Below are 15,901 nucleotides of genomic sequence, written 5' to 3'. Positions count from 1 at the left end.
AAAGTTATTTTTGTTCTACAGTAGTTTTTAGAATGAAACTGAATGCCATGCATATGTTATGGGAGATATTATTAATTTAAATATTTGGGTTTTTACACACAGAAAATTGATGCACAAGCTATTGAAGAATTCTACGGGTTAACATCAGACATCTCAAAGAACTCAGAGTCTGGTTACATCCTCTTCTATCAGTCTCGGGATTGAGGAGGAACTGTAGCGAAGGGAGGTGGTTATGCCTCACGTCTTTCTAACTTGGAATGGAGCAAGCACTGAAAAAAAGGAAGGCAGGGAGCTCCATGGGCAGTAGCAGAGTTTGCACACAACTAAGGAAAGCGTTTGGGATTCTTAAAACCTTTGTATCATTTGGATTTTATTTGCTCAGGTATCATGCTGACTACACATCTCCACTGCACCCCATAAGCAAAAAGAGAGATACCAGCCACTCTTGCAGGAGCTTTCTGTTAGGTAATACTCTATGGTCCTAATTCAAAGCCCATTAAGGTCACTGGAGAACCTTTCATGGACTTCAGTGGAATTTGAATTGAGTTTGAACTGCACTGCCAGATTGGTGCAGTAGGAGCATTAGAAAACTGTATTTTATACAGACTTTGTGCGTAAAATGTAAAGGACTCTCTGTGAACTTAGTTTCCTGTGCTTAAGTTTAAAAGAATGAGGTTGGGAGGTTTTTAACCTGTAAGCAAGAAGATATAGCTGGGCCCAACACAATTGCCTTCTTGATGGTAGTAGTTTAACTGAAGATACAAACGGGTGTCAGGGAGGCAAGTATGTTTTGCTTCTCTGAAGAAGCTTAAGTTATTTATAATATATGATCGGGAACAATCAATAAAGATTTTAATCTCCGTATGGGGAAGGATTTGGTTTGTAATAGTTTATTTTTATTTATAAATTATTGTAACTTAGGATCTTGTGTATTGTCCTTTATTCTAACAAGTATTGGAAATTTTATATATTAATTTGAATTAAAAGTTATGTTTAAATGTTACACAAGAGCAAACAAATTCTAAAAACAATGCCTACAATGTCTGTAAAAAATTAATAACACAGAAGAGAGATTTCCTTCTGGAGGAACTGGTATCTAAATGAGGTACTTTAATTATATTAGAATATCCTCTTTCTATTAATGAATAAAAATAAAATCATAGAATCACAGAATCTTAGGGGTTGGAAGGGACTTCGAAAGATCATCTAGTCCAACCCCCCTGCCAGAGCAGGGTCTCCTAGAGCACATCACACAGGAACGCATCCAGGTGGGTTTTGAATGTCTCCAGTGAAGGAGACTCCACAACCTCCCTGGGCAGCCTGTTCCAGTGCTCTGTCACTCTTACAGTAAAAAAAAATAATTCTGATGTTCACCTTGAACCTCCTATGCTCCAATTTGCATCCTATCACTGGACATCACTGAAAAAAGCTTAACTCCATCTTCCTGACACTCACCCTTTACATATTTGTAAACACTGATGAGGTAACCCCTCAGTCTCCTTTTCTCCAAGCTAAAGAGACCCAGCTCCCTTAGCCTTTCCTCATAAGGGAGATGTTCCAGTCATCAAACTATTACATAGAAGACTTTAGGAATGTGTATCATAAGAAACTGATGGTGCAGTGGTGGTATACTCGTCTTTCTAGTTCTTTAATAATTTGTTATTGTTTTATACTCTAAGCACATTAGAATGGTTTGGAGCAAAATAAACCATTTTCAAAATATTATTTACTCTTTTAAATATGGATCGACTTCTGTGGCATGGGTAACTATCTTAAAAATCACTCAAGGTCTCAAGTATCAGTTATGTGTGAGTAATAAAAAGAAACAGGCTCAGAATTTCATGAGACCAAAATACTACATTCCTTTAAAATAATAATACTTAAGTCCTGTAGGATGACAGTTTCTGAAACTAAGCAGTTTACCTTGCTTTACATTTGTGAAACAGCATTAAGAATTGAATCTTGACAAAACACCTGATCTGTGAGAAATGTGAACTATTGTGATTTGACATTCTTTCACTTAACAGTTTGTTGTTTGACAGTAGCTGAATGTAATTTCTGGAAAGTCATGGGATGTGCATTCCAGATAATGGCAATCAGGTCTTTAATGTCCTTATCACTCTCTCTTCAGCTAGTGATTCTTATGTTACTGTAATTTTCTAAAGTTATTTTATTGATACTGTTACAACTTTTTAAATGAATGTCTCCTGTCTGCTGCTATAACTGACTATTTACTTACCTGTATCTTTTAGCTCAGGAAATGACTTCACCTATTCATTCAGTTGAACAAATCTTTAACAGGGTCACAAAGTGAATTGGGCTATTTAGCAACTGTCATGCTGTAACAAATTGCTTTTGTAAAATGCAAAGTTTCTAAAGCCTTGGTTTGGCAAGATTCTTTTATAGAAAATTATATATCATTATTTAACTACCAGCATTGTAAAGGAAAACTTAAATATTGTGAAAGATGCAGAAAATATTGGATTTTTCTTAAAGGATTAAAATAATTTTAAAACCTTTTTTCAGCTTTCAGTGGGAAAAGGGTTAAGGGGTGAATCAATTGGATAATGGTGCATGTTAGAAGGATGAAGTCCTTTGCATACTAAAGGTACAGTATTGTAAAAGAACTGTCACATTACTTTTTGCTAATTGAAAATGTTTGGTCTTTTTTTCCTTTTTTTGGTTTCCTTTTTTTTGTGTAGTTAAAAGCTGAGACTAGTTGCTAAGCATTTTATACCCTAACAAAACGTAAAACATTTTTGTTGTATCCCTGGTTTTACTCCTGCAATGTATTTTTATAAGATACTGACTTTTATTTTGTATAGGGTTTTTGAGATAGTATTCCAAATTATATATTTTGGTTTTCTTTTAGTGCAGCTGAAATAATTGTAAATTCTTAATTATACTGATATCAGAACCTGCAACTTAAAAAAAAAAGAGGCAGGGAAGTACAAAATATAACTGATCGGTATGTAAAACATGATAGGGTTTTTTTTTCTTGGCTGTAATACAGTGGGGAGTGTGGAAAAGTTGTCAGTTGTTGTAAATGGTGGAAATTACTTGCTGTGTAACTATGTAAATGTTAATTGGGACTACAGTCCCCTATTTTGTATATTGGAGCAAAAAACTTCTATTAAATAAAGTATGTTCTCTAAAGGTAAGTTCTGTGTCCTCTGTGGAGCCCGAACGGTTAGTCAGCTGCCTTTTGTGCCTTCCAGGGTTTTCAAATTGAAAAAGTCTCTGGAATTTCCTGTATTAATCAAACTGGCTTGAGCCATGGAGGGAGAAGTGTGTTTAAATATATATCTTCATAGATGTGTTCGTATGAAAATAGTTTGGTGGCAGCCATAATTTTGGTGGTATGCTTGCCTAGAATTAGCTTTTAGGGAAGGTGTTGGTTTATGAGGTAGAGGAGAAGGAAGTGTTTTGAAATACTGTTCTTTCTTGCCTTTCCTAAAAGCAAATCTGTACCTTGCTGTACAGTATGCAGCCAGGTTACCCAAGGGTCTCTTGGATCGCCACCTTGTGGGAGGGAAAACGGAAGGAAAGAAAGATAGGAATGTTTACAGCTCAAACATCAGAGAGAGACTGGACAGGAGTCCAGTGTCAGAAAAAAAAAAGGTACAGCTGGTTACAATATCCGTGTGTGATTTGGTATCAAGTCATTCTCTTGCAGTATATGTTACTGTTTGTAATGAATACATATACTTAGGGTTTTACAACCAGTTTATACCCTGCCATATTTGCAGCTGCATTGCCCACGTCAATAGCCCTTCACTGCATGAAAATAGTGACTTCTAGGTGTTCAGGTACATGTCTGAACAGTTAAACTCAATTGTGTTTTCAAACTTCAGACCTTTTGCCATAGCCTTTGACAGCCATGTAGGACTGACAGGCATAACACAAGATGCACAGAAGATCTGCATCCTGCTGGAGCAGCAGCTTGAAGCCAAACAGGGCAACCTGGCTTGTTCCCCCCGTCTGTCTCAGTGTTTCCACAAGCCCTATTCCATATGTGCTATTTGGATCATACACAGATGAAAGATTGTATTGCTTGGTTACTTTTTTTGGTGATGTTTGTTAAGTTTAAAACCTGAAGCATCTGAGGCCTCTGCTTACTTTCATAATTCCCTTATTAAATAAGGGGAACTTTATATGGTGCTATGTGGTCCGATCTCTCAGCTGTAGGTTTAATATTATCATGTATAGACTCATTGTTAAGCTCATCCTAGTAACTAAAAGAGATTGTGATGTGTGAAATATTAAGTCCTCACTTAGAACTTACTTATCTTGGTTTCTTGCCTTTTTCTTCAGAAATTTCCAGTTGCCCTTACCAGAAAAATCCTGTGTACAGTTAGTGTCATAAGCAGATTCTCATACTTTTCTTCATAACAGTTTATTCAAAACTAGCAGTTGTCCCTATGTGTAGTATACCTCCACAACATTACTTACAGAAGAACAGGGATGAGTTCTCTCACACACACAAAGCCTTGCCTACTTACGCACATGAGGAGGTGACCTCTTTTTTTTCTGTTTAACTGCTGACTTTGTTCAGTTACAGAATTAAGCTTGGACTGAAAGGACTGAAGACTGAGAGTGGAAATTTAGAAAGTGTTGAAAATGCATCAACAACTGAGGATGCAAAAAAGGGTTGAGTGGTGGTTTGTTTGTTTGTGTGTTTTGGTATGTTTGGTTTGGTTTTGGTTTTCATTTTTGGGTTGGTTTGGTGTGTTTATTTTAAGTTGCCTGAGAGCAGTTATTTGAGACTTGCTAGTCATCCCTTCAGATGTATGCATAGATTAAGCCAGCAGTACATGTATGTCTTTATCTGTAAGAGGAGAGGACTTCAGTACATGTTAATAATCAGTTGGTTGCATTATTATATTGCAGATGCTTTTGTGACTTCTTTTCCTAAGTAAGGTAGATACGGTTTGTTTGCTTTCAAAGAGCAGCTTTACAGTATAAGCTGTCCATTTCCCCACACACACACATTTTTCTGGGTTGATCTTAAGTGTCTTAGAAGTTCAGCCTTCATATACCCTGCTGATAATGCAATGTGCATGTGTTTCTGTCTTGTCAGGCTTCAAAGTCCTCTAACCTCTCTTAAGCATAACATCAGATGTATAATACATTAGTACCTTTACAAACAAGCCCCCAAGTACTCAATTATTACTGAAATTAATATTCTACCTAATCTGTATTAAAGGTTTGTTGATTTTGCAGCAGCTTTGCTACTGTTATAAATGAACTACACAAGTCAACTACCATGCAAACCAACACAGCAGCTTCATCTTTTAAATTCAGAGATCTCTGGAATCTATTGCTTACAGTCTTAATGACAGAGTGTGGTGAGGCAGAAATAAATTTTCTTTGGTCTGTGTTCAAAAATGTCTGAAAAATTGTCTGCCTCTTAACATTTTTTTCTTAAGTCAGTTAATTTTTAGGCTAAACCTAAGAATCTGCTGCTATTGTTGATTAACCCCTTTGGGGGAACTTGTGTAAGAATGTGTTGGATAAGGAGGATTATTTTTAGACATCACCAGTTTTGAAGTGAACTGAGTAGTATCTTGCAGTCTCTTCCCAAAAGTACAAATAAATAATATTCTTTCTTTCCCTTCAATGACTTGTGATTGCTACCTGCATAAGAGATTGTAAGGGCTCAGAAAAGGGCAAGGTACTTTCTACCTAACTCTTTGTATAGAACTCGTGTTGGCAGCATTAGGGAGCTTGTAATTACAGAAGGATCATCAGACATGTCCTTGATCTGCATTCTGCAGGTGATGTAATCCAGGAGACAGAATGCACAGCAGGATCTATCAGAAAATCTGGAGAAGTAGCATTACAGTTGTTTCCTAGCACACTAAATATAAAAGCAGCATTTATCAAAAAGAAAAAATATTGCATTTAATGTAGATTTCTGGTGTTTGGAGAATTTAGGGAGTACTCAAAATACCCTGCCATGCTAGGTCTTTGTTCCTTATCAGAGTCATGCCTTTGTGCATGTGTTTAATTTGCTATTTAAGCCTGTATTTGAAATTTCCATCTGTACACAAATTTGTTGAGTTGATATGATTGTATTAAATGAGTACTCCTTCAGAAACAGTTTATGCATACTTGTCAATCCAATTTAAATATAATCTTTTAATGGTCTGATCTGAAAAGCATTTTCAGCTGCTCACTAGGTTTCATTTCTGTGGTTTTTGTTACTGATTTTTAAGTTACAAAAAAAAAAAATATAATTAAGATCTCCAAATATTTTATTAGCATGTTATATTATTAAGTGATACAATGTCCATGGATGCCTGAAAATCTCGCTGCCATCAAGTATCAGCTGTTCAGAATTTTAACGCCATCACATCATAACAAGTTGATACACATCAGTGACTTTGAGCTGTGATTGTTACTTCAACTCTATTTCAGTAAATGTTGCTTTATTGTAATGGCTGCTTTAATCAGCTCTCAGGAGATGTGCTAACGATGTTCAGCCTGAGGTTGCAAACTTTCATGCCTGCACGTTTATTTGTGTTCCAGAAGCTGATTATCCTGATGTTATGTCACGTCAGCCTTCTCTCAGCATCTTTCATGACAAGGAAGACTGCTGATATGCAGCTACGGGCAGCGTTTACTAAATTACTGTGCTGTATTTCAGAGATTAGATCAATGTTTAAGATTTTTTGCAGTTAAAAATACCTGGAGCTTTTTGTCTTCTAACCTTCATGCCTCTCTGGTGAAAGTACTCTTCAGTATCAAAACCACTTGTTGGAGTAGTGGGATTGAACAAATACAACCTTGATGTACCCCTTTCTTCCTCTTTTTAAGGAGACTGAAAGATAGTCAACATTTCTCCCTAAGACTGTTACACAACCAGAAACATATTTGAAAAAGGAAACTTGTTTTATGAAAGATAACCTACAGAGTTTGCTTGGAGTTCAGGGTGGAGGTGAGGTGGTGTTACACAGAGATCTATCAGAATGAGCAGCAGGTTGTATTAATACCTGTTAGGAGCTGGATACCAAGGAGGTATCACTGTGTTTGCTGATCCCAGTGTGTTCTAGTGGGACCCAAATTTTATGGAGCAGCCACCAAGAACCTTCAGTGAATATCTAGGAAAAAACTGCATTCAGTAGGATTGTACTTGCTAATCATATGCAAGGCTCTGAGACTGGCCAGTGCTTCTTTCCATTATCTTTTTGGGTAAAAGGGAGACAAATTTGAAGGTACAATTTTGATAGGTACAGGCTATTTTTATTTATTATTTTCTTTTGCAATAAAATTTTGGTAACTTTTTCTGAATCACAGAATATTAGTGGGAGAGACTACAGGTTGAGATCAAGAAATATGTTCCACACATGGATCACAACACCAATTTGCTTCTTTTTTTCTATATATCAGATACAGAAAAATTAAGAATTCACCACGGGAGAAACAAGACAAAAGTTACTGTAGCTGTCTTTTGTTTTTCTTCATTATGGGATTGTGTGCAAGGCAATAAATATGTTTTGGGAAAAAGGTTAACTTGGACATTTAAAAAAAATACAATGCATAATAATTTTCTGCTTCAGTGAGCAGTATAGTAATTGCTAAAGAAGGAGAAGGAGACTCCACAACCTCTCTAGGCAGCCTGTTCCAGTGCTTTGTAACCCTCACAGTAAAGAAGTTTTTCCTAACATTGAAGTGGAACTTCTGTACTCTTGTTCACATCCATTGCCCCTTGTCCTATCACAGGGCAAAACTGAAAAGAGATTGGCCCCTCCTTGACACCCATCCTTCAGATATTTATAGACATTAATTAGATCCCTTCTCAGTCTTCTCCAGACTAAACAGCTCCAGGTCTCTCAGCCTTTCCTCATAAGACAGGTGTTCCAGTCCCTTAATCATCCTCATAGCCCCTCTGTTGGACTCTCTTGAGTAAATCCCTGTCCCTCTTGAACTGGGGAGCCCAGAACTGCACACAACACTCCACGTGAGGTCTCACTAGGGCAGAGTAGAGGGGGAGGAGAACTTCCCTTGACCTGATGGACACCCTCTTCTTAATGGAGTAAGACAGCAGGATGGCACTGACCTTCTTGGCCACAAGGGCTCATTGTTGTCCTGTGGATAACCTGTTGTCCACCAGGACTGCAAGTTCCTTCTCCACAGAGCTTCTTTCTAACAAGTCAGTTCCTAGTGTGTACTGGTGCATGTTGTTATTCCTCCCCAGGTACAGGAGGCATATGAATGTCTTTAGCTACACAAGTATCAAATTCCATTTTGGAAATTGAGAAGGAATAACGTGAAAATACAGCTGCCCTGTGTCTCAGGAGTTTCTAGGACTTATGCCTATCCTTGGTGGTTTTTACATTCAGGTCATTCCTTGTTCTAACTTGTTCTATTTAGTGGCTCCTAACTGAGGGACATTTAGCATCTGCTCATGAAGATTATCTCGTTAAACCATGATCTAACTTCAATTTCCATTGCTGGCAGAGTATGGGTAGAAAGCACTTCCTGATATTTCATGGCTGTTTACATAAGCACTAAGAGCAGCACAGCATTTTCTGTTTTGTTCTCTCAAAGACTGGATAAGATTGTAGGGGTCAGCATGCAGGGAGATTAAAAAACCCAATTAATCATTACATTTAATAGGAGTTATGTATTTTAAGTACCTTTGTTGATAAGGACCACAGATAGCATAGTGTAAAAGCCTGTGGAAACAAGGAGTGCTGAAAGTTTGTGGTCTTGAATATCTGAGAGAACAAACCTTCCGAGTGCTCCATAAGAGCCTGTGGACCCTCAAAATGCAATAGCTCTCCCTAAGCATTGTCTTGGAGATGTTGATTCAAAGCAAATGACTTAACTTTTTTTGGTGAAATAAAAATTAAGGAAGCATTTTTCCCATTCTGTAAGCAATGTCTGTGTGAATTTGGAGGCTTGAGATGTTTTTCATAGAAAATTAATTGGATGTTTTGTGATTAATAATTTACTGAAATACTTCTCATAGGTTATTAAGTTGTGTGAATTGAAGTTCTAAGTCACCTTATATCAGTGCTGGTTTGCCATAGTTGCTGTTATTTTTTTAATTACAGTAAGGAAGACCTAGAGCTTAGAAGACACTTGTCACATTAACATTCCATTTATTTGGCAGATTGGTCTGTTAGGGATGTCTAGATAATTATATTTAAATCACTGACTCTTGCTAATGGCCAACTTGAGGGTTTTTTCCTACAAATCTGTCAGTTCTTGAATGTTTCTTCTAAAGCATGAGGAGGAATTTAAAGACGTTTTGACGTGCTCATGCAGATGTAAGCTCATTGTAGACATACAAATGCTTACACTGCACAGTGTCTGACTACAGATGCTTTCAAACTGCTACTTTTACACTGGAAAACAGGCTATATATTTTTAAAAAATTCTGAAACTCAAGTGCCTGAGGCTAGTTGCCTCAATATGAATTAAAATTCTACTTCTCTTCTGAGTATTTTTTCAGTGCCAATAGTTAAAGAGTCCTGAAATGAAAAGGAGCTACATAGTCTCAATGTCTTTGGAAAGGTAATTTTAATGTAGATGCCCAATACAGAGTTGTAAGCCTAATTTTTGACACAGAGTTGACAATTTTGGACTGATTTATTAATAGATGAATCCATCTCGTAGACAATGGTGAAAATCTACAGCTCCACATAATTGGAAAGAAATATTTGCCTTATTAAATCCTAGTTTTCTTAAAATCATTGGAGCTAGTAATAGCAATGTTCGAAGTGTTAGGAATGCTCTAAGTGTGGCATGATAGCCTAGCAAATTCAAACCTCTGTGAGCACAGATTTGTGGTTATGGATGATTAATTTCATACAAAAATACTAACACCAACAGCAAGAGCTTTCACATACTCCATGTGGGAGAGGTCTATCTTCTTTAAATAGTCTTCTGAAAGCAGTTTTTGCTCATAACTTTACTGTGCCCAGTTAATTGCATAAATCTTTCTCCAGAATCTGGTCTAGTCTTCTTTAGATACCATTTGGAGCTTGCAGAAAACATTCACAATAACTTTGGATTCCTTTATAAATTGTAGTGAATGAGTTTCAAACTAAAACTGAGTTGAAGAATGCAGCCAAACATCATTACAGTTAGTTCATGCACAGTCCATTAATGGCTTTCTTATTACACATAGAATTTTACATCTTCAGAACTGAATAATACTTGAAGTACTGTTCTTATTCTGTTTTCTGAGACTGGTGACCTTAGCTTTTTTAGTTTTGATAGGCATATGTGCTGTTTGAGAAGAAAAGCCCCCTCCAGTGACACGCAATAGACTAACCTCCAAAATTATATAAACATGTATGTGTGTTCCTGTATGTCATTGAGTAAATATAGAAATAAATATTGATGGTGATGTTGATTAATCAAGTGTAATTCTGAACTATAGGATGGCCAGCTGACTGGAGGTTTGTTTTTTTTGTGTTGTAAATGATGCCTTGGTTGCTGGATATAAATATTGGCCTTTCCCTAGTATATGTCTTGTGCTCTTTTCAACAAGTCCTGAGAATAAAAGCTAAATCAGGTGTTCTGTTGCTGGATTAGAACTGGCAAGCAAGTGGTAATACTGGCACTGTACAAAATACATGTACTCCAATGAATACAAACTGTGATTAGTGTTGCCCCATATTACTCAAGAACAGGGCCAACTGACACACTGGTTATGGATCAGATTTATCCAAATTAGTGATTTCATGAAAGGGCAATTGAAGGCTCAACTTCTGGAGACTCCCAAACCATGCTGAGTGGAGAGAGCAGGGAATGCCACCAGGATGCCCTTGTACCTGGGCTCCATGTTTGGCTCTGGCTGTCTTGTGGGAGGACAAACATTGTACTCTGCCACAGAATTCAAACACTCTTGCTAAACCAGTCCTCCCTAAGGCAGCTCCACGTGGGATATGTGCTAAGTATTTGATTGTCATCAAGAATTTCACTGATGACTAATTGGTTATTAGGGTTTTTTGCTTTATAGTGCTGTTGTGAGGAAAAGCAGTTGTGTTCATGTCAGTTTTAAAAGCAGGACTGCTCGAGCAGCTTTGTAAGAAAAGGGAATCTAATTATGTTGAAACGTGTTTCTCTTTTGGTGTCAAAAGTGAGATCCAGCAACTTGCTTCAGCAAGCAATGGGATTGCAGAAGGGAGCTTTGGAGAACTTTCAGCTTGTTGGGCATGCAATGGGCCACCTACCAAGGCTCACTCCTCAATAAGCATAACACCTTGGTGCTCTGAGCCTAGTGCAAGCTTCCAGTGAGATACTGGCTCAGCCATCATCCTGTGCCACGGATAGAATGTTCTCTATGTGGAAGTTTCTCCTTGCAAGTCTGAACTTCTCTCTCTTCAGTTTATGACAGTTGTCTCTTGTTCTCCCACCATGTACCACAGAAAATAACCTGGCTTCCATTTTCTGTATTTTAGAACAGAATCACACAGAATCTTAGGGGTTGGAAGGGACCTCAGAATATCATCTAGACCAACCCCCGTTGAACTATTCTTACTTAATATGACTGTATTAGTGTTTGGGATTGTCCCAATCCACATGCAGGACCTTGCCCTTAGTCTTGTTGAATGAGCCCACCTCTCAAGCCTGTCAAGGTCGCTCTGGATGCCTCCCTTCCCTCCAATGTGTCAGCCTCACCACACAGCTTGATGTCATCAGCAAACTTGCTGAGTGTGTGCTCAATCCCACTGCCCATGGCCCTGACACAGATGTTAAATAGTACCTGCCCCAATGCCAATGCCTGTGACAGTGATGGAAACTACAGTGTTTATCTAGTGATGATACTAGTTCAATATTCTTTCTAATTCCTTTATTTTTTCCCCCTTTCCTGGTGGTGATGATGGTGATTTCTACCTGCTGTGGGATTCCTTTGCAGCTCCATGTAATGCATTTTCATGTTCTGTCCTGCATAGCAGGCACGTTGGATTTTCCTGCTGCTGCAATTAAGCTACAGTGCTGGACGCTGGGGGCATCCTTGGGGGGCGGCCCTGGGGATGCAGTGCTCCTGCTGCCCTGCTGTGATCCCTGGCTTCAGGGCAGGGCAGCTTGCCCAAACAGCATCACCCTGAAACCCAGCAGGGTCTGGGTAAGGCAGGGAGGAAAAGCTGCACTAAACCAAACTGTGTGTTTGAACAGCTTTTCTGTGCACGGCTGTCTTAGCACTGCTGTGTTTAGCAGCAGGCCTGGCTCAGCTCTTCTGCAGTAACAGAGGGAGCTTGCCAGAGGGCCACTCGCTGCCTGGCAGGGAGCACAGCACCAGCCCTGAGAATTCCTGGGTTTCTGTCAACAAATAATGAGCAGATGCAGGATGGACCCCTGAAAAGTTGTGCTTTTGTGTTCATGATGTGAAGTGAGGCGTTATCCAAACAACACTCCAGTTCAATGCACTGGTTTTCATTGAAGATGAGATGGAGTTTCCCAGTCGCTTGCTCACGGGATGCTGCTGCTGCCCCTCCAGCCCACTGCTAGGGCAGCTCCCCCAGGACTGCTGACCACTGCCTCAGGGTGCATGTCTCCCCAGCACCCTCTGCCTCCTTTTTCCTTGTCAAAATATCAGTTCTTGTCTCCCCCCTCCCCGGAGAGGTGAACAGCTTGGTAGCAAAGCACAAAACCTCAGAAACAAAACTCTTGAGTAAGGGTTTTATAAACATCACACTAATTCTTTACAAAATGCTGTAATCAGGAGTAATGAGAGGAGGTGCAGTTCTGGCATGCTGCTGATTAGGTACTAAAACCCTAAGCACAGTTGTCAGCACCTCTCTCTCCAGTGGTAATTCAAGATGTGGTTCTCCTGACAAATCCCCGTCGACGGATAAATAAAGTGACATTTGGTTACAATCACCTGAAGTTATGGCAAAACCCATTCACTTGAACAGTCTCTGGCAAAGTCAAGAGGACTTATTCCATTTGCACTGAAACATGAAAATATATTGCTGTCTTTTTTTATAAACAGTTACTGAAAATTGCACTTGTTATTTCCCCACAGCCGATGGCAGCAGCGCTGCTTCCTCACCTGGCCAGGCTCCAGCCCAGCCTGCTCTGCCTGCCAGGGCTTGTTGGGGAAACCAGCTCCCAAGCTGTAATATATCCCTCCAGCTGGTGCCTGTGCAGCATTACTGTAGGGATGTGCTAATTACCTGGTATTCATTTAAGCAGAGACAAGCACACAGCACTTTCTAATTTGCAGGTAGGATGAAGATGTCTGACAGTGGTCCTGCTTTTGACAGCATTTTGGTTTGCTGAGGTGGTTGTTGCCCTGGACAAAATGGGTGTTACCAGTTTCTGGGAGATGTTGATATTTGGATTTTATTTCCTTTCTATCCCAGCTGAGAACATATATACAAATGTTGGAAACTTCCTGTGAGTCAGAAAACCTCAACACACTAATTTTTAGATTTTAAAATTTCCTGTGAAGTGGGTGTCATTTGGAGATCCATAATCATACCTTATTGTGGTTTTGATAAACCATGATGCAAAGGGTTTCAAGAGTCCATATTTATTGCTGAGATCTTGGTGGAAGGGAAAGTGGCTGTTTTGCTTTAGAAAATCTCTTTTCACATAATCACAGACTTGTTAGAGTTGAAAGGGATCTCTAGAGATCATCTAGTCCAACTCTCCCACTGAAGTAGGATCACCCAGAGCACTGTACACAGGACAGCACCCAGGAGGGTTTTGAAAATCTTGAGACATGAAGAGCCCACAACCTCCCTGGGCAGCCTGTTCCAGTGCCTTGATCACACTGTCATCTTTTGTGTTTACACACACACACCCTCCCTTCCCCCCCCACGAATGCCAGGCTGGGCAGAGAGAGGTGCTGGGTGGCACTGAAGCTGCCTGGCAAGTGAGATCTTTGAGGCACTGGGGATGCTCAGGAGGCTTCTGGTCCTGGGCTGGTGCTGTGCTAGACCCTTCCTGCCATCCAGTAGCTCCTGGGGGGCTGGGGTGACATCCTGGCCCAGCTAATCGAGTCTCCCAACCTAGAGGAGAGTCCACCATGAGTTGCAGGGAAAGGTTTCATCCCTGATCCCCAGTGGACTGAAAATTCATAAATTATGGAAACCCTGATGGCTGGCATTATATTTCTTGGTAACAGGTTGGATTAACTGGGAGGTCTAAGGGGGCTGTGGCTGTTCAGCATCCCTGCCCATGGCTCCTGCTGCCAGGGGCTCAGGATCTCTCTCCCCTTGTTCCTGCTGCTGCCAGCCATATCCTGGGAGAGGAGTACCTTTTCCAGACCTTTAAAGACTGGGAAACTAGAGGGGAAGGTGTTTACCTCTTCCTCTGATATTTACCATAGAAGAAAGAACAAAATCCAGACCAGTGAAGGCAGACAGGTTGGCAAGCGTTGCTAAACCCAGGAATCTGATGAGCTGAGCAGATGGGTTGCTTTTGCTTCAGAGAGGAGTGGGATTTGGGCTCTTGTCCCCCAGTGATGTGCTGAGGTGCCAGCTGCCACACCAGTGAGCTCTGGAGGATTGTCTCATCCTCTGCACACAGCAGCTCCTCCTCTCTGCAGGGTGGTTTTCCTCACCTGAGAGACCTTACTATGGAAATGCTTCCCCCTGAATTTTGTTCCTCATCCACAGCCTTCCCTCCATGCTGTTTCTCCAGTAACTTCTAAAGCAAATCTGAGCAAGGCACAGGAGTCTCAACGGTCATCAAGTTTCTCCACAATTTTTGCATGCTGGTGGATGGGCAAAGGAGAAGAACCAAACTGCTATTTCCACTAGTTGTTTATTTTAAAGGTTTTATAGGGTTTTTTTCAGGTAGTGAGGAGTGAAAACCCACTCTGAGAGCTGAAGATGGAAAAATCAACTCCCTGCCAAGTGTCAGTGACTTTGCTCCAAATCCCAGGGGTATTTCCTTAACATCACTGCCCTCCCAAGCTCTTCAAATAGTTCAGGTTTTTGTTACAGCACTTCCCCTCCACAGAGGGGACTATGCAATTTTTTTATGCTGAATCTAATTTTATTTCCATCCGAGTTGGTATTTTCCATTTAAAAAAAAAAAAAAAAAGAAGAAGAAGAAAAAAAAAGTATTCCTCCAATAGCATTATCCAAACACAAGTCAGCACTCATTTTGGGTGATTGTTTACAGTCTTCATTATGTTCACACTGGGACTTTTCTGAAAAGCTTCCATTAGGGGCCCTCAAACCTCAGCACAGGGAAGCTGGCCAGAGGTGTGACAGAGTTAAATGGTGGCTGGTTTGATTCCAAGTATGATATGAAGATATTAACCATGGTACCAGTGCTAGGGCCTTAGTCAACCTGCCTTGCAGCTCCTGGCTGGCGTGTCACTCTCTTAGAAACACTTTAAACTAAGGCTTACCCTTGGTAGAAGCAAATATCCCAGGAGTCGACCTCCAAGCCCTTTGCTGTGGACAATGCCATTGAAATTAAGGTCTGCACCTGCAGCCAAGTTCAACACCTTGGCTGAGCCAAGCCCCCCTGCCTCTGAGCAGTCCAGGGGGCTGTGCTGCTGTGCTGCAGCTCTGCCCCGAGCCGAGAGCCAGCTCCACTTCCCACCTGGCTGTGCTGAGCAGTGATCCAGAGCTGCACAGCCCAGACAGCACTGGCATTTCTTTAGGTGCTCCTCTGAGCCCTTAACTCCCACCTTCTGCTTTGAGACTAGATGTAGGTATTCAAGTCCCACAGATACTTCAGCTGTCACCAAAGGCAGCAAGAGCTTGAGTAGGCAGTGACATATTTTGAGAGCTGATGATAAACCCATGGAAAGGGTTTTGTGGTTGCACTTTAAATGAATTATTCACCAACTCTGCCACAGTTTGCTTGTCTGGAGTAGCCAGTGACTTGGACTTACAGTCAGAAGTCCTCGCTCTCCGTGTGTGAGGATCCCTCCTAGCACAGTTTACACCAGCCTGCTTGGTGAGGGGCTTGC

General features: G+C 40.4%; 1 protein-coding gene across 1 annotated transcript in view; it reads left to right on the top strand.

The window, feature by feature from the left end:
- USP12 (ubiquitin specific peptidase 12) overlaps positions 1-757 on the top strand; it is a 34,563-nt gene extending 33,806 nt beyond the window's left edge. The window contains 1 exon segment of the mRNA XM_010005649.1: positions 103-757. Within this exon segment, the coding sequence (XP_010003951.1) occupies positions 103-204 (102 nt within the window). The 3' untranslated portion in view covers positions 205-757.
- The last annotated feature ends 15,144 nt before the right edge of the window (positions 758-15,901 follow it).

Source organism: Chaetura pelagica, unplaced genomic scaffold, assembly GCF_000747805.2.
Source record: "Chaetura pelagica isolate M959 unplaced genomic scaffold, ChaPel_1.0 scaffold269, whole genome shotgun sequence".
NCBI classification, from domain to species: Eukaryota; Metazoa; Chordata; class Aves; order Apodiformes; family Apodidae; genus Chaetura; species Chaetura pelagica.
Note: the sequence above shows the minus strand (reverse complement) of the source record. Positions and strands in the feature narration are given on the sequence as shown.